The following is a 22,037-nucleotide window of genomic DNA, read 5'->3' on the forward strand; positions in this document are numbered from 1 at the left end:
AGGAGTGGCTGCCAGGAGCAGAGCTGCAGTGCTGCAGAATTGCGGCACCGCATGGCACAGCCCAGCTGCAAACAGCTCTGCCTCTTCCTCCTCCCTGTGCTGCGCTCTGGGCAGCCGGCACCCAGGGCTACTCCCAAACCCCAGTGTGGCTTTGAGCCATTTACAGAAACTAACTCATTACACTGACTTACAGATTTATTACCGTTGGTTTTGTAAAGCAGCATCATTACGTATCCCTGCACAAAGTGTGCTGCTGCTGAGCACTCTGAGGCCTGGAATTATAGACCAGAGGGAATTATTTGAAGTCTCTTTCAAATTAAAATTGGAGAAAAAGAAAAAAAAAGGCAAAAAAAATGTACAGCCTCTAACTGAGGCAGAAGTGGCTGCAGGCACAATTGGCCAGCAGTGTAGCAGCAATGAGGTTTACTTTGGACAATTTTTATTTTAAATAAAAAATAGTTAATTTTAAATTACACATTTTACTCAGCCGCAGTGATCCTGTAAGTTCTCAGGGCCCTATCCTGCTATTCCTGCTGTCCCAGGCTTCAGGGAAGAGCTAAAATATAACATCTCAAAAACTCATCTACAGGAACACCTGCATTTCATAGCACAAAGCAGGATAATCATTGGCTTGTCATTCTCAAAGTTCCAGAAAATATGAAAAGAGAAGACAATTGAACCTAAGATGGTAAGAATTAATACCACACAAAAGCAGGAACACCAGTCATCAATGCTTGGTTACAGCTCGTATTTAATGTGCTTGAATTATAGAAATTCTATTATTTTAACAGCAATTGCAGAATCAGAACTGGCCTCACCCACAACAGCCTAAAAATCTGTGGAGCAAGAGGATTAAAAGCAAGGAGGAGCTCATATCCTGCGGTGTTCCAAACCTGCAGTGTTTGATTACAGAAACAGCAACCTTAAGCCTGGTCCAAGTAAAAGCATAAATCAGGGGAGCTTCAGCCCTTTTCTGTTGGGGTTTCTCCCTCATGGAACCATTACCAGTGTTACAGCCTTACCTGGAGAAGGGAGGAGCACTTCCATCCGACAAGGAGCTGCTTTCCAAATGCGTTCCCAAACTGTTGCTTCCTTCAGGACTGTCGTGGCCACAATCCCCACCTGTGCAGGAAAAACAGGGACTATGAACTTTCCAAGTTCCCATTTACATTAAGAAGAAATAATCTGAAATGTAGATTATTTTGGAATGTTACAGTTCTGTCAGTGCTATTTGATACCTGTGTTTTCAACCATAAAAAATAAATAAATCCTATAAAAATTAAACACATATCTTAAGATTTTTGTGACTTAAACAGCCAAACATCCAGCTATTTAAAAACCTGTTATCCCCACTTTCCTTTATTCCCTTTCCCCCTTTTCTGTGGATCTCATTTCCATTCTGTAAAGATTGATTTAAAAAAAAAAAAAAAAAAAAATCGGCAAATGGATTCATTCACAAAGTCAGACAATTGCTCATCTTGCTCAAGCACCAATCCCACTTTAAAAGGCTGCTTTGCATACGTGTATTTTATATATATGTTTTTATCTACAGTACTGAAACTGTAACCAAGCCCCGCTGTCACCAATGTCCCTACCCAAGACAATTCAGTATTTCTGTCCACATTGGATTCTCCACTTTTTAACTGGCTATGCACATTCCCAGTCCCTTCTGCACTTGGATTGCAGTGGCAAAAGTCCTGCTTGGTCTCAGGCACTTCCAGCAGAGAGGTGCCAGAGCCTGCCCAGGAGGAAAGAGAAATCAAGAATGAGAGGGAAAAATGATAAAGGGACTTTAAAAAAAAATTATTCCCCCTTTCCCATGATGTATCCCAGTTCATGGCATTGCCTCTCCCCCAAAACCAGCGCTCAAGCTGCTGCTGCCTCTGCTTAGAGATGGGTGAAGAATTTCCACCCAGAATTCACAACTTCAGAAAGACTCAGAGGTCTTTTAGGAACTTAAGTGTCCAACATGAGCTGCTGGATGGCATCATCCAGACTGACCTAAGTGCAGTGTCCAACCTGGTGCTGGCCCTCCATCCCAAACGTATCAAATGATATCAAACAGAGCAAAAGGTTGAGTGAGACTTATTAAATGCCTCAATCGGTGCACTCCAAGTGGCACCTCGGAATCTTCAAAGGAGGACCTCACCCGGAAGGACATGTGGGAGAAGTGGTTGCACGATTGTTGGCTCATTAAAGGTGGCCTGAAAAGGAAGGCAGAATCCAGCTTGTGCTCCTTCAGGTTCCCATATAATACATAAAGAAGGGCTGATTTTTTCTTTGTAACAGGGCTTTTCCTCCTTATTCCTACAGGAGATTTTAGACCTGGAGAGCAGCTGGGGGTGACATTCCAGCTGTTGTAAAGCAGAGCCCAAGGAGTGGAGCAGTTACACCATTTTTATTCAAATCCTCTACAACCTTAAGGCCTGCTCAAATCAAAGACAAGTTAAGAGAGAGAATCTGGTTTTGTTAAGGATTTAACAAACCTGCCCCTTCAATAAAATCAGCAATTTCCTACTCATAAATGAGACTCTTAAACAGTCATCCAGCAAAACAAGAAATAATGGGTTTTATCCTTCCTAATTTCACATTATTCACCTACCTCAGGAATAGTCTAAGAGCTGAACAATTTCTTTTGCGTCTTCCCGTAAAAAACAAAGCATCCATGGAGGAGCTGAGAATGAGCCCCACCTCTCCCCCTTGTATCCTCATATAACATGGTACCACAGGAGACTGCTGTTATCAGCCAGCTCCTCTCTGGGCCAGAGAGGAGCCTGTGGACCAAGTACAATCCCTTTAAAGCCCATTATTCACAGGTGGCCTCCCATGAGCTCCAAAGAGAGCATTAAAGAACCAACACAAATACTTCTGGAACATTTACAGATATTCAAGCAAATTAATGTTTTGGTTCTCTTCTTATGTAACAGAAGTAAAAGAAAAATGAACCAAAACTCCAGAAGCGTTCCCTAAGTGCCGTCCTAAACACTGCTTGGAAGTGTGTCCACACAGCTCTCACAGTGAAGTCTATCAAACCCCAAAGCCCCCAAAAGGCTTCTGGTGTTTCAAACCAAAACTTTAAAAATGCAGCAAATACTGAAATTAAAAAAAAATTAACCCAATTTTGTATCCCTTAAGCTCAGAAAAAGTCATACAGCAAAACAATCATGTATGGATGGCCATCAAATATGAGTTCATCTAAACCCATCAAAACAAGTTGTTTGAGCCCAAAAGCCAACATACAAGAGATGTGGCTTCTATTTTGACTATCAATGGCTTCTATTTTGACATTCAATAATGACTCCAGAGCCCCAGGGCCACAGCAAATGGTGATGATAAAAGGGAATGAGCAGCTGCTTGGCAGGGAGAGGAGAGGAGGGGAATAAGAAGCCTGCAGAAATCACAAGCTGAAGATGAATCATGTCTGAAAGGAGCAGCTTGGCTTTCAAGTGAGGTGTGAGAAGCCTCACCTTAGAGGCAGAGGGACAGCATAGACAGCTCCCTTGCAAGGGACGGGCTGGAACTGGTGTTACTGGGTTTGGCTGAGGAGCTTCTTGGGATTTTTACACACAGGAAGCATTAGCAGTTGCAGGTCTGCTCCCTGCAGACCTGCAGGGAGAGCCAGGAGAGGTCAGGAAGTCTCAGTGATGGCACTGGCTGGAGGGAGCCACTGTTATCAGGCAGCTTTGGGATGGGAGGCAGAGAGGAGGCTCCTGGCTGGCACAGGCACAGCTCCTGCCTGGCAGGGATCTGCTCCACACTTATTCTAATGATCCCCAGTCAATTACTCATGGAAAGAATCAAACCAGCACTCTCTAGAGTTGGCCATATAATTACTGGATCTTCACCACAGAGACTGACCCCTGTAACACCGACGGCAGGCCCCAACAGGCTTGAGGAGAGGATATTCACATGGTGCAAACGTGGAACATGATTACAAGGAATTAAAGAGGCACTGTGCTCCCCACCTTTGTTTCTGCCAACACGGGCTCTGTGATGTGACATTTAATCTGTGCTCAGGGCGAGCAGCTGGGTTTGCTCCCTCTGAAGTTGCCTGCGGCACAGAGCCATCAGGGTGTGATTGTATAACCCAGTCGAATGCTGGGCCTAAGGTTAATATGCAGCCACCTCTTCCACCTGTAATGGGAATCTTTCCCACCACACTTTCTTGCCTCTTCTCATCTTCACTCCAGCCTGTGACTTCTGGATGTGAACACACCCTAATGAAACCATTTCAAAGCAGCAGCCATCAGACCAGTTTGCTTGCTTTTAAGCCCCACTCCCTTTAATTTCCCACTTTTGTTATCTCTTGTTTATTGATCTAAACTATCCATTACTGCTCATAAAAACAGTGTCCACTGGGAACTTGCTACCCTGCTTCTCTGTAGCTTCCTCACAGAAGGACAAACCAACCAAATGTCCTGAGGAATTGAAGCTGAAGCTGATTTGGGAAACAAACAACCTGCAGCAATGCCTGGTGGTGGTGGCGTGTGCCAGACCCACTGCAGGAAATTAGCTTAAATCAAAGTCTGGTCGCCTCTGCACATAAGAATGGCGTGGATTTCGGAGCCTGGAGCAGCCTGTTTGCATTTGCTGTGCAAAGAGCACGGCAGCCTAATTGCCTGCTGCTGCCAGATGGAAGGGGTGCTCCAGGAGCAGAGCAAGCGAGCTGCCATCACTGGAATAATGTATTTCTTCCTTGTGTGAAGGAACGAACTGGGCTCTCCCTGACACTGGCACATCCTGAGCTGGTAAATGGCCCTGCATGAACCCTTTTATTTTGGCAATTCCTTCTGTGGTCTGGCTTTGTCACAAGAGGCAGCAAATACATCCCCCAGTTCCTAAATGGGAGATGCTTTGTAAATATGAACACAGAACTCACTGATCCATTTTACAGCGGCCACAGGGCTTGGCCTTTCCTCTCCTGCAGAAAAATCCACCACCACAGGCATCACTTAGTTTGGGAAGCTAGAATCACAAACGATACTGAGATATTGAGGAAAATCCCCCAAATCCATCATAAATGTACATTGATCTACCAGTGGCTATGGCATGGTCCCCTGGGAATTTGGACAGAACTCCCCTATGTCCAAAGCAGGAACCTGGAGTGGCAGCCAGAGCTGGAATACCCCTTACCTGGTTCTCGCTGTGCCAGTTCCCCTTGCTTTCCTTCCCCATCGTTGGTCCGGATCGATGGCAGGCTGAGAGAGGATTCATCACTCTGGACAGGTGGCTCATCCCCACACTCTCCTGGAAGGGCCTCTCTCAGTTCCAGCACAGTCTGAGCATTCAAAACAGAAACAGCCACAGCTCCATTATCCTCCCCCGAGAGTTTTCCAACCCACATTATTCAGGCTAATGTACACTCCTGGGGTAATCTGCTTTCAGGGTGTTTCTGTTAGATGTTCCACTACCTGACATCTAGGGTGTTCCTCTGGGGTTGGTTTTGGGACAGAAATAAGGACTTGAGTCTGTAAAATCTACTCTGTTCTGCCCGAACTCTCTCACTGTTTAGTAAATCAATCGATTAACAGCACAGTAAGGGGCTGAGGCACTCACAGCCTATGGAATACCATTTCTATTGATTTATTTAAATAGTTGGCTATAAACTTTTGCACTAACTTAGAAAAACCATGAGTGTGCTATCATTTATAAAATGCTCTGTGTGTTCAGCACCAAACCTCACTCTGCTTTAAAAAGTCAAAATACATAATTCATGATAAAAAGTCACAGAGAAAGACGAAGATAGAAGCCTCGTGATGGTTTGCACTAGAGCAAAGAGTGAGCTTGTTCCAATGCCTGACTGGCATGAAGAGTGGGAACCTTAAAAAGTCCCTTTTCCTGTGGGATGAAGCACTGGATATATTTCCCTGAGACTCCAGGGCTGGTTAACCACAGACTGCCCATCCTTGCCCTGACCACCACATCCCACCAGGGCGCAGCCGCAATGGTGCAGAGTCTCCAGTGCCCCTGATTTACCCAAGGTGTCAGTGCCCACCTGGTGGTCCTGCTCCTCCTCTCCCGAAGCCAGCAGCTGCTCAAACATCTCTGCCACCCACTCCGGGAGCTGAACCCAGTGCTGCTTCAGGAACAAGCCATGGTGGCTCAGGAGAGTCCACAGGATGTCTGTGTCCCTGAGGAACAAACCTCAGTGAGACACCCCATCCACACGTGCTGGGAAAAGCCATGACCCATCTGGTCCTTAATTCCCACTATTTCTTTTAAAAATGTTCGAAGTGGAAAATGTAGGAAACCACTTGCGAGTTCTGCAAGATGGGCAGGGGTGATCGAAGGGCAGGGGTGATCGTCATCATTATCATCATCATCATCATGCGGGCCCTGTCCTGAGGCTTAGGATCCAAACCCTGGTCTCAGCACCACGGCCTCGCTTACTCCCTGGGGCACAGCCCAGCACCCACTGCCTCAGGCTTGTCTTTTGCTCATAAAGAATAAAAAAGGAAAAGGAAAAAAAGCAACTAAGGTGTCTTTTAATGTAGAAAATCTCAATCCTGCAATCCTTTTGTTTGCCAAAGCTGTTTTTTTTTCCTGCTGCTCCAGTGAAGTTTCAGAGGAGTGAATTCCAATTAACTCCAAGAGTGTTTGTCCCTAAGAAACCATTCAGGAAACACAAGGAGCTGTTGGTGCCCACAGGCATATCAGCCTCGCAAGAGAGGCAGGTACTGCAGAGACCCTTCTGCAGCGCTCACAAGTGCCCCGATCCTGCCAGCACTTGAGCACTGCAGAGCCTGCGACAGGGAGGGAGGTCTAGACAGAAGCTAAGCAAGACAGAATGGAAATTGTTTTCATTCTTGGGTTAAAGAGACCTGAAAAAAAGTAATTCTCACTTGTCCTTGTGGCATATACACAGAAAAAAAAGCCCATTTTGAATAACTGCACTTTGTTGTTTTCAAAGGCCATGTGCATCTTCTGTCTCAAACAGAGTAATTTCTTTCTTAGAATTACATTTGTTGTCCTTACTTTCAGATTCTGGGAATGGCTGGCTGAGAGGTCTCTGGAGTTCCTGCAGTTCCCTGCCTGCCAGACACTAGGAGACACTAGGGATTGGATGAGCTGGGGGGACCACAGGCCTGCTCCTGTGGAGCAGGAGCCACCACTGGGGAATGGGAGGGAAATAAATGAACTCCTGAATGCTCCCATTGTGAGTGCCACAAGGCTCCATGCTCCGACGGCTCCGTTTGCCAGTGCGGGCCTGGCTGCCTCAGTGCCAGAGGGGCAGCATGGATCCAGGGCAGAGGCAAAGATGTTCCTCACCCCCGGTGGGTTCTATGTCCTCTGTACCTGGTGTGCTCCTCGTGCCCTGCTCTGCTCACAGCCTCGCCAGTGTTCTCTGGTGGAAGGCTCCTGTTCCATGCGCACTGGGACACGGCCTGGAGCTGCCGGAGCACCACAGCTTCCATCACCTCAAGGTCACACTGAGTCAGCCACCCAGCATAAGCACTGCAACACAAAGCAGGAGGGACCAGTCCTGTGAGCACAGCCCATTCCAGGAGACAGGACAGCCAGGGGACAGCCAGAGGGACAAACAAACATCTGTGGTGCTCTGTGACACATGTGGGACTGGTCAGGGAGGTCACACTCAGCACTTGGAACATACCAGGTGCAGCCTCTCAGAGAGACAGAAGCTGAGCACATCCCCTGAGTGGAGTCGCCTCCAGTGGCAAGCTGGGGGGCAGGCCTGTTTGGGGCTCCTCTTCCCTAATTCCCAAGGAATCCTCCTATCATCAACTGCCTACAAGAGTCTCAGTCTGTGGAGGCTGTGCATCGTTGTCAATAAAGTTACCAACAATTTCCAGTTCTACACCTAGGGGCCCAGAGGCTGAGGAGGGACAGTGAGGGCTCTCTGCAACTGCTTTTGGCAACACTCGAGTTCTGGGGATTCCCTTTGCTCTCTTGCTCCATTTACTGTGTTTTTCTGGCACGGGCCATTTGTTACCCGGGCTGCACTCACTCACCTGGGCAGCTCCGCTGTCCCCGAGGGTTGGCCCTGGTACAGTGCCTGGTGCCGTGGACTCATCCTCTCCACCAGGCCCTCCAGGAGCTGCAGTGCGTGGCAGAGCTCCAAGAGCTCGGCCCGCATCCCGCCGGGCCTGCGGATGGACAGACAAGGTGGGAGTGACCGACGACATGTGACAAGGCTCATCAGTGCATTCCCATCGCACCCCTTGGGAAAATAAACAGATTTGTTCCAGCTTTCCAAACGGCAAGAACCATGTTCCCGAGCTCTGAAGGAAGGGAGAAGGGGGGAGGCACATGTGCAAACAAACCATCCAAAAATCAGCCCGGGTTGAGCTGCTGCATGGAAATTACCCCTGTGCCGAGCACTTTAATTCCTTCACCTCCACAAGCGAAACAAATCTGGTGACCACCAACAGGTACGGGCACAGGCCTGGAACCTCAGAGAGGTTTTGATGAAGCTGCACCTCTATAATGATGCAAATGAGGACTTAACCACTGAAACAATGCCGCGGGCTAATCCCGGGACAGAAGTGTAAATGGCTATTCAGGTCCCCGGCTGCCTCTTTGTGGGGCTTCCAGCCCAGGTCTCCCCAGCAATGAACACCGCAGCTGGGGCAAAAGAGAGTTTTCTTTCTTTCCTCCACATGCAGGAGCTGACATATTTCCACAGTTAACCCTGGCTTACTCTGCCTCCAGGGAGAAGCTCTGTGCACAAAAACTTGCAGCATTTGCACACTCGTGCTGAGCTGTGCCCAAAGCTGTGTTTTCCCTCCAAATGTTGGGCAACAGTGAACAATTAAGTGGGGGCTGCTGTGTCTTTAGTCGAGTTTCCTAGATATTTAATAAGCAAAACAATGCCCGGGAGATCACATAGGCAGTTAAACAGTGCTTTCTCTTTTCCCCCAGCCTTACGAACTCTGTATTCCAGCAGCGGGCTTGTTTCCCATTGTTTTCCTCCCGCTGGGTGGTCCTTCCAGGGTGCCACTCGAGAGGATACAATAATAAAAAGGGAAGGGGAAGGAAGGGACACCAACATAAAGAAAAACAAAATGTATGACAATCTGCAGCAGGCTACGGATCAGAGGTCAGCAAACAAGAGGTCCTTCTCTTTTACAGGTTGCTTCCTGGAAACAGTCTGATTAAGCTGACAGCTTGAATTATGTGTTACATTTTGTAATGCACAATCCATCTGTGCTAAGTCCTCCTCAATGCAGCTGAAGCAGCACAGGCATTAGCTCTGCCTTTTTCCACTCCCTCAGCTTAGGCCTTAAAATAGTCATCATCTTTCTCCACACTAATTCGCAGAGACCCTCTTCCCCCACCCCCCGAGTTTAAGCCCTCAAAGAAAGGGCTGGATGCTGCAGGGAATGGTAAGAGGACACAGAGCCTCTCCCCTTGGATCAGCAGCTCCATGGGAGGGGACACCAGGAGCCTTCATGAGCCCCCGTGGTGCTGGTGGGCTGCTGATAGGAAACCATCCCAGGCTCTTCCCGTGGGGCTGGGAGTGAGAAGGCAGGAGAGCGCCTCTGAACACTGTCGGAACACTGACGGCAGAACACTGATGTTACTGCCCAACAATCACCAGTTCTGATAACTGAGGCAGAAAAGCTGCAGCACCCTACTGTGACCTGCAACAAGATGAAAACCTTCTGCTCAATCACCTTTCCCAACAACATCTCCCTTCCTTGGCTGCAAACACTTCACTGCTGTGGAAAAAAAACCCAAAACTCCTTAAAAAACAGAGGCTGGGATCTCTGCAGTAAGGCAGGAGAGGCATTTGCTCCAAAGATAAAAACTTGTGATTTCCAGGCATACAACAAGGACTGGTTTTGCCTCTGGAGTCAGCCATGGTCTCTGCTCCTTTCAACATCATCCCTTGTACTCATTACAGGTAATTCACCAGAAGTGTATGAACAATGCTTCCTTTTGATGCCACAGTGACACTGCTGCAGTGGGAGAGTCCAAGTTACAGATATTTCAACTTAAGGCAACAAATACACAGAATCTGGCGAATTTTAGCACATTTCTTCAGCCAGCACAGGAATTTTGCAAGACAAAACCACAGGGATTGGAAGGACATCGCATGTTGTGAATCCGTGTTCTGACAGAGCAGAGGAAGCTGCATTCCCATACTTTGTGTAACACATACAATTGAAATTCATGTACTAAACACTTGCAAGCTTTTCCACAAGATTTTTGGCCACTTAATTTTGCAAGGCTCAAATGTGCATGCTGCATTCCAGGTGCCTTGGAAAGCCCACCTGGCTGTGAGTACAACAAGGGAACGGCTGCTCCTCCACTCCTGCTGGTGGATCTGCCTTTTCATTTTCAGGTAAAGCAAATTAAAACCTGTATCTTTTCTGCAGCACCAGCAAGCAGTGGTGATCCCACTTCCATGGCCTTGAGAAGCAGAGGCATTCAGCTTGGCACAACGGGAGGAGAGCTCTGTGCCGCAGTTCCAGCCACGCGCCAGGGACAATGCAGGTGCTCAAACCTTGTGTATAATTTCGCTGGGCCTCAAGAGCTGCTCTGCATCTCATCAGGCACTGCACAGCAAGGCTTCACCGGGAAGGGAACACAAGGTTAAACTGCTGGCGCTCCAGCTGGCTCTGACTCCTCTCACAGAGACAGGCACTCGGTGCTCTTGCCTGCTCTGCTGTGATTAACAGGTGGGATACAAAGGGAGGACAGGGGGAAAGCTTTTTACATGTAAATCAGATGATGTTTCCATAGTGAGCAACAGCCCAATGCAAATAGAAAAGGATAAAGTTATGGAAGCTTCTGCCCATGGCCCCCAGTTTCTGCTCAGGTGTCAACACCCAAACCAGCACTGACATCAGCACCACCACAACATGCCCAGGAACAGACATTGACAGATTTAAACACTGCAAACAACCAAGACGGGAAAACCCAACCAACTGGCAGAAGAGAACTCCTTCTGCAGGAGCACTTGTTCTCCAGGGGTAAAAGCGCTTGTTTCCTTTGCACAACGTCCCACAACAGACTTGCCAGCCCTCCCAGGTGACCTGAGCCAGCCCTTCCGGACGACCTGGGCCAGCTCCGGGGACCATCTCGCCATGGGCACTGCCCCCCTCTGCAGGGATGCACTTCCCTGTCTCATGAGGGTGTTGTGGGGCTGAAAATCCTGCCCAGATGCATCTAGCCTGATGCTCTTGCGCTGCATTTGTTGGCCACAAAATCCTGCAGCAGAGGACAGGCCTTGTGTCTACAGCGCACTGTCCTCATCCTCTCTATTTCCAAACAAAATGTTCAAACAAGTCAGCCAGTGGAAGTTTTACCAAGTAGAGTGACTGAAATAAGATTTGTGTATATTTAAAGAACATAATCTGCATTTTAGTAACAAATCCTTCACTTGCCAGTTCTGACCCCAGCAAGGAGACCGAAGCCCCTGAATGCCCAGCACAGGTACAATGTACTAAAGGACAGGGGAGAACTTGGTATAAGCTTCGGTGCCCTGACCAGCCCAGCTGATCCAGGAAACAGGGAGGTGGTACCTGCGTGGTGCTGAGCTGTCCAAGGGCTCCTCCTGGGCTGCAGAAGGGTTTGGTGGGGGCAGCAGGGAGCACTCTGGAGCCTGGGTATCCCTGCCCCGCTCCTGCCACATGCTGGGAACTTTTGGCCTTGCCTCCTCCTCAGCACCAGCAGGGACTGGGAGCTTGGCTCTGCTCCCCTCCCTGCAAGCCCACCAGCTGCTCATGCTAGGCTTTGCCCCTGTAATAACAATAAACAATAATAAATCAAATATATAAAAACTGTAATTATTCTTCTCAAAACATTAGCAGGACCATGGAGTAGCTCACAGTGTAGGGACTGAAACCTGAAACCAAGCTTAACCACATTGTTCACCCCGCGTGAGAGAGCATCCATCCATCCATCCATCCATCCATCCATCCATCCAATCTATCCACTCCTCTTATCTGTGGGCTTTCCTGCCCTCGGCCCCTGTCCTTCCACGCTCTTCTCACAAGGGGGAGTCCAGAGAGGCTGCAGCCTTTGGGGTTTGGGAACAAACCTGGCACTTCTCAAAAACCGCCTTGGCACAGAGACCAGCTCCCTGACCAAATCAGTTCTGGGGGAATCAATCAGCTATCGTGCACCAGCTCTGAGGGAGAAGGGAATCAACCTGATCCAGAAGTTACTTCTCTGGTGAAGCAGGTTCACATTAAACCTCTTCAGAGAGGCTCAGACTACACCAGGGCCTCTGTGGACACAGCAATGAGGAAATCTTCCCTCACAGTGCCCCTGACCAGGATCCGCCCCCAGCGCGTCCTTCCCTGTCCCGTTGAGCAGCCTGGGAGGAAACGGAGTCAAAAGGAAGAAAGGAACAAAGAGAGAAAAAAGGAGTAAGAGCCACTATGCTCCAAGCCCAGTAACAGAGGTGCAGGAGGAACAGCAGCTGTGGACAGTCTCTGGCTGGGGTGGAGGCAGACAGGGACACATACCACTGCCATACCTGGAACACTTCCTGGCCTCGGGGGGACTGCTTTGGCACCAAACGCTGAGGTGAGCTGCTCAGAGCCTTCTTCACTGGCAGCCAGGTCCCTGTGTCCTGCTGCTCCCTCCTCACTCTCTCCAGCAGCGTTGCCGGTCTCAGGACTGAGCCCATCAGGGGATGGGGAGCGCAGAGGGGGCTCCTGCTGCGAGCCCAAACCTCCTGTGGCCAAGGCAGCTGATGTGGGGCAGCCCAGCAAGGCAGCTGCTGGATAGCCCAGTCCTCCTGGCACAGCTGTATCGGTGCCAATTTCCACCTGTCCTCCGGCCTGCAGCACCTGAAACACACAGTGGGACATGGCTGAAGGAGACAAAAACTGTGTGCGGCACACAGAGCTTCTTGAGGGTGGCATGCTGGGCTCTGAAAAGAAAAGTGTCACAGAATTCAAGACTTTGCTGTGGCATTAATATTACACAACCCCTGGCACGCAGTCTGCGCATCAGAGTGTGAAATGAGGGCCCAGGCCTACATTAAAGCTCCATGAGCCAAAACATCCAGTGGTAGAAGCTGCCCACACCCCCAGCCCAGCCAAAAGGGACCCACACACACCAAGGACTCAAAGCCATCTAAATGGTGACTGGATTTTACAAAAAGTCAAATCTTTGGGATTAGGATCCTACACAGGTTTGAAGACCCTGGACCAAAGCACCACATTTAGATTTGCCCACAAGGCCCAGAGCGACCATCATGTTCCATGTGTGAATCACTTAGCAGATCCAGCTTCCCTCACACCATGGAACAAGGCAAAACTCAGTTTCACTGTCTCCCTCTTGCTCTTCCCATGGCAGTGACGTGGCCTTTCCCACCAGGTGACATGGGACTCAGAGCAGAAACATTTCGAATGGCATTTTCATCCAAGGACTGTTGAACTTGTACAAAACCAGCACCAGGATACAGCCACTCTGCTGCTAAATCCCTTTGTTTTAACACTTGCCTCTTTTCCTTTGCAAACCTACTCAATCAGGACAATTTAGGAGGAGTGGCTGCTGTCACCACGACTGCTGTAGGGTCATGGCCAGTTTATGCAAAGCCAAAATTAGCCATCATAATGTCACTGCTCACACTGAGCAGGGCTTCCTCTCCAGCCCCAAATTCCAGCAGCACAATTTACAGTCATCTCCACACCTCTCCCCTCTCTTTCACAACCTGACCTCTTCCTCCCACACCAAGTCAGCTGCCAAGCCCAGCTGAAAGGAAACAAAGGCATCTTGTCTGCTCTGTGACTAAGGTTCCTTAAAAAAGCTCAAATTCCATGTAACAAGGAGCAGAACAAAAAGCCATGAAGTCATTTTAAGCAGTAGTAAAGGTTTGCAACTCAGATTAAGTTCACAGCTTATTCCATCACCACTGCTCTCAGGTTCCTCCTAATATTTCTCGGGCATGGGATTTGGTGCTTTCAAATGCCTCCTGCCAGTCCTGCATGGCTTTGGCAGCCCCTGGATGCAGTGTTCCAAAACAAATGGATTTCAAATAGGCACAGGCACAACACACATTCCTATCGATCCCTTTCCCTGGGAAGGGACTCTGCCACCCACAGGTGTTCCTGGGAGGTTCCAGCATGCCCAAGTCCAAAATCTTCTGAAGGCTCCAAGGAAGAGCTTCCAAGCTGACTTCCCAGCACAGAGGTTCCAGGAGCCTGGGCTGTACAGCTCTGCCAGCCAGGAAAGAGCTCTTCAGTGTGGGACTTCTGAACTTAAGGACTCCCCTTGACACTGGGAGCCCAAAAGGGCACATTTCCCATGGCTCAGGAACGTGCCAGACATTCCTGAAAGTGTTTCAGCACTGGGATACCGCCCATCAGTAGAAGGCTGGTTCTGGGATTGTCCTCCTGGGTCCCCAAGGCCCAGAGATGACCCCCCAAGATGTCACTGAGGGAGACATCACACCAACCAGCCTAAAGGAAGCCATCCCAATCCCAGTGCTGGGAAATAAAACCAGTTCCACAAGCTGTATCCTGGACATCCCATGTGCTGGCTGCACACTCTGTGACTGACTTGGTGCCACATCACTGAGAACAAACTCCTGTGTTTTGGACAAAATAACCAGCACATTTGAAGTGAAAAAAAAAAAAAAACCCAGCAGAATTAAGAGCTGAAACATACTCCAGGTTCATGGCAAAAATGCACAATGCAGCTGAGGTTACCTCTGTTTTTTAGGAGGGAGATGAGGAGGAAGAGGACAGAGGATAAAGGAATCCACAATCCACTCCATTATTATATACAAATTGACATTTATGGGTATACATCACACTGTCATAGTGCCCAAAACCTGCCCACAGTTTTTCAACCCTCAAGTCACAGCACGAGCCTTTGATGCTCTAGTACACATGACAACTTCTCCACCAGCTGGAAATCCCATCTCCCATACTGCCTGCCCTAATTGGACAGCTCACATTCCAAAAGAAATTCACCTTTCCCCACTACACCTCCCAATTCAAACCACAATTTGCACCCTGCCACAGGCCGGCCTATATAGGTCAAGGCTGCTAGGCTTCACTGCTTTGTGTATTACAGTTGAAAGAATGCTCCAAATTCAAGGTTTTTAACTTTTTAATCTATGGGGAAAACTTCCTATAAACTCAGATTAACAACTGCTAATACACTGAAGAAAGGAAACCAAAAACCTTCCTCCTACTATAAAAACAAAATAGTGCGGCCTCTGTTTCTTTTCTGATAAGAGTCTTAAATACCAAACATTTAACTGCATAATAACATTCCCTGGCAGCCAGCAGCCTGCTTAGCAGATACATAAAGCAGGTAAAAGGGGAAAAAGTTAATTTCTTGGCTGAATGATTCCATCGGTAGCTATAGGGCAAACTAGAAAGTCTTTTAGTAAAGTAGCAGTTGATTCTTCTATCAATCTGCAGCACACACACTCTTCCAAGGAATGCATTAAATATGAAAATCATATCCCGTTATCATCTGTTCCCAGCTTTCAGCCCAGTAAGCTTTCCTTAATGAATGCTGTAGCCTAAGGGATGCGCATGCTGCCGGCTCCTTGGAATAATGGAGTGATGCTCCCGTCCTGCCTATTCTGGCGCCGCCTGGCTGAGGGGCTTCCACACACAGTCACAAGTGACTACTCTTGCCAGCATGCTCCAAGTTATTACAAGATGTTTTTAGACATTTCATCTAAAAGAGCTTTGCTGCTTTTAGTGGAGAAAACAGCTCTGGTCTTGAACTGTATCATTTATATGGAGATAGGAGGAGGGATTAGGAGCCTGCATTACTGCAGATACATGTCAGAAGATATTTAAGTATTCCTTGTCAGTCTTTTTGTCTGTTCCTTAGATATGCAATCTCCTTCTGAGGAAAGGTCAAAACACACAAAATTATAAACACAGCACATGGCTCCTCGGCTGCAGTTCTGCAAATATCCCTCATTAGGAACATTTCCTCCTCGGTCACGACCATCTCCGCACCATCCAGCACAGGAATTATAAAAGCCAACAAGAAGACGTGCACAGTCAGTTTTTTTTTTTAATTCTGGCTCTCTGGATGGAACTATTGCACTTTTTACCCAGGTGGTTCTCCTTCTCTCAGGTGCTACACACAATTTCACACTGCACATGCCAGCATCGCAATCCCCACGGAAAGGCTGTGCAGCTCTGAGGAGAGCACAGCGTTGGAATAAGGCCCATTTCCTCCCCATTACCTGCTCGCTGGGTCCTTCCTCCTTGTCACCTCCTGCTGACAAGCTGCCCTCTTGAAGGGATAACAGGTTTTTAATTTCCCTACCATACCGTTCCTAAAAGAGAACAAATCCGTCACGCAAAACTGGAGGCCGAGCCACCTCCCCAACTCAAGAGACACCATTTCGCAAAAAGTGCACCTTTAAATGTAAAGCCCCCACAGCCTTTTTAACTCTGACTATATTTAAAAGCAGGGATCTCATTTGCTCCTCATTTTTCTGCTCCCCTGCCCAAGCAGCGTGGTCTGCACACAGTCTGCTGCAGGGCTTTCATACACATTTATTCATCCCCATCATTTAGAATCCCACAGAACAGCAATAACTTGTTGACTCATATTTATTATATTTATTGCATCCCAACCAGCACCTGTAGCACCGAAGTATTGCTGCTGCCTCCAGACAATGACTTGGCCGCTTTGGGATGAAACGAGCTCCACAATGTGTTTTTCACGCCCCATCTTACAACTGGCTGGGCTGTTGTGAGGAACAATCCCTGGCAGACGTTCCAGAGAGCAGCCCGGCAGGGAAGACTCCGGCAGGGAGTCTTCCCTGCCGGCTGCTCCAAACGCGGCTTGCCACACTCTGGGGCTTATAGGAGCAGCGCTGGGAGCGGAGCTGGGCATCATGCAGGCAGCATCTGCAATTAATCCTGCGTGCTCCTAACTGCAGCCCCCAGCAGCAGCAGCACACCGGGGCTGAAAGCGCTGTAGGACCCGTGCTGCATTGGGGAACGGGCGTGGGAATGAATCCTTCACACAATTAACTTGCCCGCCTCTGCCCTTCACGCCAGCGGCGCGCTCGGCTCCCAGGTAGGAACTGCTCGGGAAACTGCGAACGTGGAATTTTAGGGAACAAAACCTCACCATGTGAGGAGTCGAGATGCTCAAAAGAAACTCAGATGTAGCTCCTGGATTTTGCTGAAAGCTGAAGTGAATTTATTTATACTCCTAAAAATTACTGACCAAACACAGGGAGCAAAAATGCATCTTTCAGAAACAAAAGGAATTTTGTGAGCTACAGCCACGTAATAAATGTGCACAGAGTTGTGATAAAGCACTCCTAAAGGGCATTCTCTATAGAAAAAAAGGAGAGAAAACAGCAATAATTTCTTTCTGCGTACTCCCATGATAGATTAAATGATTGCATGCTCCATAACTCTCCTGCTTTCCATAACTAACACGGAGGAGATGTCATTTGTTCAGCAGCTCCAAAAAGTAACTGTAACTTGCAAAGATAAAATGGATGGCACAGGAACACCAAAATGGAAGGACTGAACAAAAACCCCACATGCAGCTCAACCTGTGGCACTGGGACTTGCAGCAGGTGTCAGAACCACCAGCCCTAACACTGGGCAGACTGGTGTGCACCAGGGCTGCTGAGGAGGAAAAACCCCTTCAACAGCAGGGGAAAGCTGGCACTGCAGCACAGCCCCCCTCCTGCTCTGCTTCAAGTAACAAGTAAAAATCAGAAGCAGGGAATCACACACCCCAGGGACAGGCTCCGAATTCTGGGCTACTGCACTGCAGACAGGAAATGTTCTGGGAACATCACCAGATCTGACAGGCGCTACCTGGGCTACTGCAGTGTGAGGAATAAACACAGCCAAGTGTTTCTGAGGAGTGCCACTGCTCTTATAAAGCAGGAATGAACTCATTTCCCTCTCAGACTGTGCTCCTCAAAAACCTGGCTCCATGCATCAGTGGCATATCAGCACACGTTACAATTTCATTTTTAAAAATCTGGAATCATCACTTTGCAACATCCCAAACTGTACCTTAGGGAACAACAACAACAACAACATAATAATAATAATGTGATTCAAGAAACCTCAGTGCTTGGCTTTTTCTTACAGCATCTGTTGAATCTGGGGTACTTCAGACCTGTCTATCCTACAAGCTGAAATACAGACCCCGATCCAGTTTGCTTCCAGCTCTAGGACATACCAGGAGACTCCTGCATAACAACAGCAAACACGCAAGACCAAGTCTTATAGGAAGTTACTTCCATCTTCCAGATGCTCTCCCAGCCTGTGGCTTCCATGTGAGCCTCCAGCTGCAGGAATTCCCGGCACAGGGCCTGGTTCCGGTGCAGGGCTAGCTGCTGCCGCGCTGACACAGCTTCCAGGCGCCCCTGGAGCCTCTGCCTCACTCTGCAGGGCAAAGAATAGGCACTTAAAGGTGCGAAAATAAACCAAAAGCATCCATCACAATCACTCTGCCTCAGACACACACACCAACACTGAGGGGGAGGTGCCCCAGACACGAAAAAGGAGAAGACTCATTCTTCCACACACCTACATTTATATAAATACATAAGTGCCAGTTATGTGCTGATGTACATGGGGGCTTTGGTGTTCCAAAGGGTAAACACATTAAAAATCTCCTATAATTGTGTTTTAAATTAATTATGTGCTAGTCACTCCTATCCCATTAAATCAAAATGAAAACTAGCAGAGGAATGTGTTCTGAAAGTCACCCAAGCAGGAACAGTGAAGCTGAGGTTTCACAGCTGCCTAAATCCATGGTGCCACCAAGAGGGGCACTGGAAATCCAACTAACCCAGTACTCTCCCACCTACACACCAGATTCCCTTCCAGCCAGATCTCTTTCCTGATGTGCCTCCAGGGCAGCCACATGGCATTAATGCCAACATAGGGAAATGGGCACCCAAAGATGCCCCTGGCTCACAGCTCCACTTCAGCCACGACGGAAACTGCAGCCCAAAGCCCCTGAGATGTTCAGAGAAACTGCAGCTCTAAACCTGCTGGATTAAACCAAACCAAATTAAATAAAACCAGGAAACAAAGTACATGTGATGCAGCCCCACCTGTCCAGATATTTTTTCTTTAACTTGTATATGCATTTTCTGCCCCTTTCAGAAGAGGGGCTCCCACAGCACTCAGTCCCTGGAGCTTTACAGAACACCTTTGAGGAAAGCAATGGAACACTGGATGACACTTCTCATTTCTGTCTGGTTGTTGGCACTTCTGGATTTTTTTTCTTTTTGCTTTGGTTTGCTGTTTAGGGTTTGGGTTTGTTGGGGTTTTTTTGTACAGACTGTCCATGCAGTTTACATTAAATAGACGCTGCAGAAAGAATCGAAAGAGGAGGACCAGAACCTGGAATATCCCCTCGGGCTTCTTAAGGCTTTCAACTTTCTAAGACCCTGGAATTCTCCAGCATGGACTAAGCTGTGGTGATTTTTGTAAAAATAGGATAAAGCCAACCTGCATATTGGTTATTCCCAAGATTTTAGTATCCACAGAATGAGGTATTTATGCTACTGCTGCAGCTATTTCATCAATAACTTGAAGACATGAATTTTGCATTACACTTAACATGAATATAAATATAAATGTATTATTACTGAAAAACCTTTGAGACAACATTCTAAAGGCATTCCAAGATAACTAAACCTTTGTAACTAAAATAGAATAGCCCCTAAGAAGCTTTTAAACAGGCTTACAGGTGTGGATCAGCCATTGTGTATTCCATTCACTGCCTTCCTAATTCCAGCCTTCTGGCTTCACTGGAAGAAAACAACATACAGTGAGATACAAGTATTTTACCATCTGAGGTCTCCAAACGCCAGAACTAAGGGGTTTTGCAAAGCACAGCCCTTGTTGAGCAGAGAGGTCAGATTTGCTGGGAGTTACAGACTTATCTGCCAGCCCAGCTCTGAACAACTCCAAACTTTCACCCCTCTCTCTGTTCCTCACTGGAACAGGGTTGCTGGCAAGGGAAGAGATGCCTGAACATCCACATGGGACCCACCAAAACAGCCAGAGACCCCAGACGACCCAAGAAGGCCTCTGAACCCCATGATGTGCAGTTCCCAAGCCCATCCCTCCCCTTCTTGCCCCACAATCCCACAGCAGATGCCTTTCCATGCAAGAAACGCTTGGCTGGAGATGTTCTCAGGACAGCCACAGGGATGGATTAGAATACACTTCCAAAACCCCTCCCAGCTCACAGACCCCACATGCCAGCCAAGTATTTTTTTTAGGAAAAGAACTTGAGACCAAGCTCGCATTTCCCTCCTGGCATCCAAGCCATGTACATCTAGAGGCAGGTGAGCCCCACTTGCAACACTGCTGCAGGAACAAGTGTCCACCAGGAATCCTGGTGGTTCTGAGAGCCTGTGGAGCCATCGGAACTGCCTGGAGCAGTGCCAGGACACCAGGCATGGGACAGACACATGCCGAACCACAAAGCCATTCATGCCTCACCTAAAGCCATCCCATAGGGAAGGCAGTTTTGGGACCAGAGTAAAGCTGCCATTATTGAATAGTTCCAAATTGCACTTGAGGATGCACAACCATGCCTTGAGAGAAAAACTGAAAATAACCAAGAGAGGTTTCCAGCAGATTCTCACTGCAAACCTTGACACAAGCAAAGCCAAGTGCCTCTTCAGGAACAGCATCAGGTTGTCATCAGGCAGCAAGGTGTGGCAGCAAAGGGGACATCACACCAACATGTCTTGGCACAGTTTTTCATGGATTTGGGCTCTCCCTAAACACACAGACACCCCCTCGCCGTCTCCCTGCAGAGAAGGGAGAGAGGAAAAACCCTTCCTGCTGCTCTGCCTGGGAGATCAAGGCATCAGTTTTAGCCACATGATCCTGCCAGCGCCTGGAGCAGGATTAGGGTTGCGTGTCATGTGCACAATTTAACAGCCACGCTCCACCTGGGATCTCATCCCTTCAATTTCCTGTTACGCGACGGACAACCAAGCAAACGCAGATTTCAAGATCTTGTTTTTACACTTCTACAAGTAATTTTTCTGCCTCAGTGGAGAAGACCAATATCCTAAGGGATGAAGAAGCGGATGGATGTGAACAGCCGTTGCCTCTGATCCCATTTCCCACTCCCCCATCCCGCAGGGATCACACTGCGTTCCTCAGCTCCCCAAAGCTCATTCCCTCCCCACCAGCGAGGTTTTTCAGCACCCCACTAGCCAGCCTACAGCAGCCACTCAGGCAGGCAGGGATACCCAGAGAAGATCTCCTGGGGCAGGCACAGCGAAACAAACCCCCCCGAGGCTGCAGTGCCCCGGGCACGCGGGCACTGCCATGGGCAGGCTGGACAAGGGACCAGCATCAGGAAATAAACCCCGGCCAGGAGAGTCTGAGAGGTAATTAAAAGTCTAGTTACACGTCCCGGTCCAGCGATCAGGAGCTGAATCTTTGGTGACTGACTTCCCAGCACCTCCAGAACTGAGATATCGAAGGGAAGAAGAAGGAGATGGACAAGAACAAGGAGGGGGAAAACATCCGCCTCCCCGGGGTGGGAACCGAACCCAAATCACCCCGCGGGGGCACCCGGCTCACCTGGAGCGGGGCGGCTGCGGGGCTGGCGGTCGCGGGGGTGCCAATTCCGGAGGCGCCAGCGCCCGGGGGCGGACCCTGTGGGTCCGATCCCGGGGGCGATCCCAATGGCCCCGATCCCGGTGCCGTTCCCGATCCCGCTGGCCCCGCGCGGTTTCCGCCGGTGCCCACGTGCGGCTCCCGCCGTGCCCCGCGCGGAACCCCGGAAGTGCCGCCCCGCGTTGCCATGGGGACGGACGGGCGCAGCCTGCGCCGCCCAGAGGCGGTTTGGAAGCCTTGAAGATTTTTTTTTTTTTTTAATAATTATTTATCGTCAGCCCATCTCTCACCACCACGTTGTTACCGCAGGTAACTGGACGAACAGCAACGCAGGTGTTGCTGTTCGTCCAGTTGAGCCCCCGGCTTGGCGCTGAGGGCATCTGGGGCGACGCAGGATCCGTGTCGCTGGAAAAGGGGGAATTTGCAAAGCACCAATCCAAAAAATAACTGGGAGCTGCTGAACAACTACAGTTGTCTTTGTCGAGTTTATTGTAC

The 22,037-nt window shown here is 48.8% G+C and overlaps 1 protein-coding gene across 2 annotated transcripts in view; it reads right to left on the bottom strand.

The window, feature by feature from the left end:
• The window catches only part of KIZ (kizuna centrosomal protein), a 29,035-nt gene extending 7,439 nt beyond the window's left edge, over positions 1 to 21,596 (bottom strand). The window contains exons 1-11 of one of the 2 annotated variants that reach the window (XM_053937095.1): positions 21,507 to 21,596; positions 19,643 to 19,705; positions 18,179 to 18,326; positions 16,142 to 16,234; positions 12,449 to 12,764; positions 11,490 to 11,706; positions 7,971 to 8,105; positions 7,297 to 7,455; positions 5,996 to 6,131; positions 5,134 to 5,278; positions 1,023 to 1,122 (exon numbers count right to left, since the gene is read on the bottom strand). In XM_053937095.1, the coding sequence (XP_053793070.1) occupies positions 1,023 to 1,122; positions 5,134 to 5,278; positions 5,996 to 6,131; positions 7,297 to 7,455; positions 7,971 to 8,105; positions 11,490 to 11,706; positions 12,449 to 12,764; positions 16,142 to 16,234; positions 18,179 to 18,326; positions 19,643 to 19,671 (1,478 nt within the window). In that variant the 5' untranslated portion in view covers positions 19,672 to 19,705; positions 21,507 to 21,596. The remainder of the gene's footprint in view (positions 1 to 1,022; positions 1,123 to 5,133; positions 5,279 to 5,995; positions 6,132 to 7,296; positions 7,456 to 7,970; positions 8,106 to 11,489; positions 11,707 to 12,448; positions 12,765 to 16,141; positions 16,235 to 18,178; positions 18,327 to 19,642; positions 19,706 to 21,506) is intronic. The other variant, XM_053937096.1, reaches the window with a different exon arrangement.
• Between the last annotated feature and the right edge of the window lie 441 nt (positions 21,597 to 22,037).

The sequence above is a fragment of the Vidua chalybeata genome, chromosome 3 (assembly GCF_026979565.1).
Source record: "Vidua chalybeata isolate OUT-0048 chromosome 3, bVidCha1 merged haplotype, whole genome shotgun sequence".
Taxonomy (NCBI): Eukaryota; Metazoa; Chordata; class Aves; order Passeriformes; family Viduidae; genus Vidua; species Vidua chalybeata.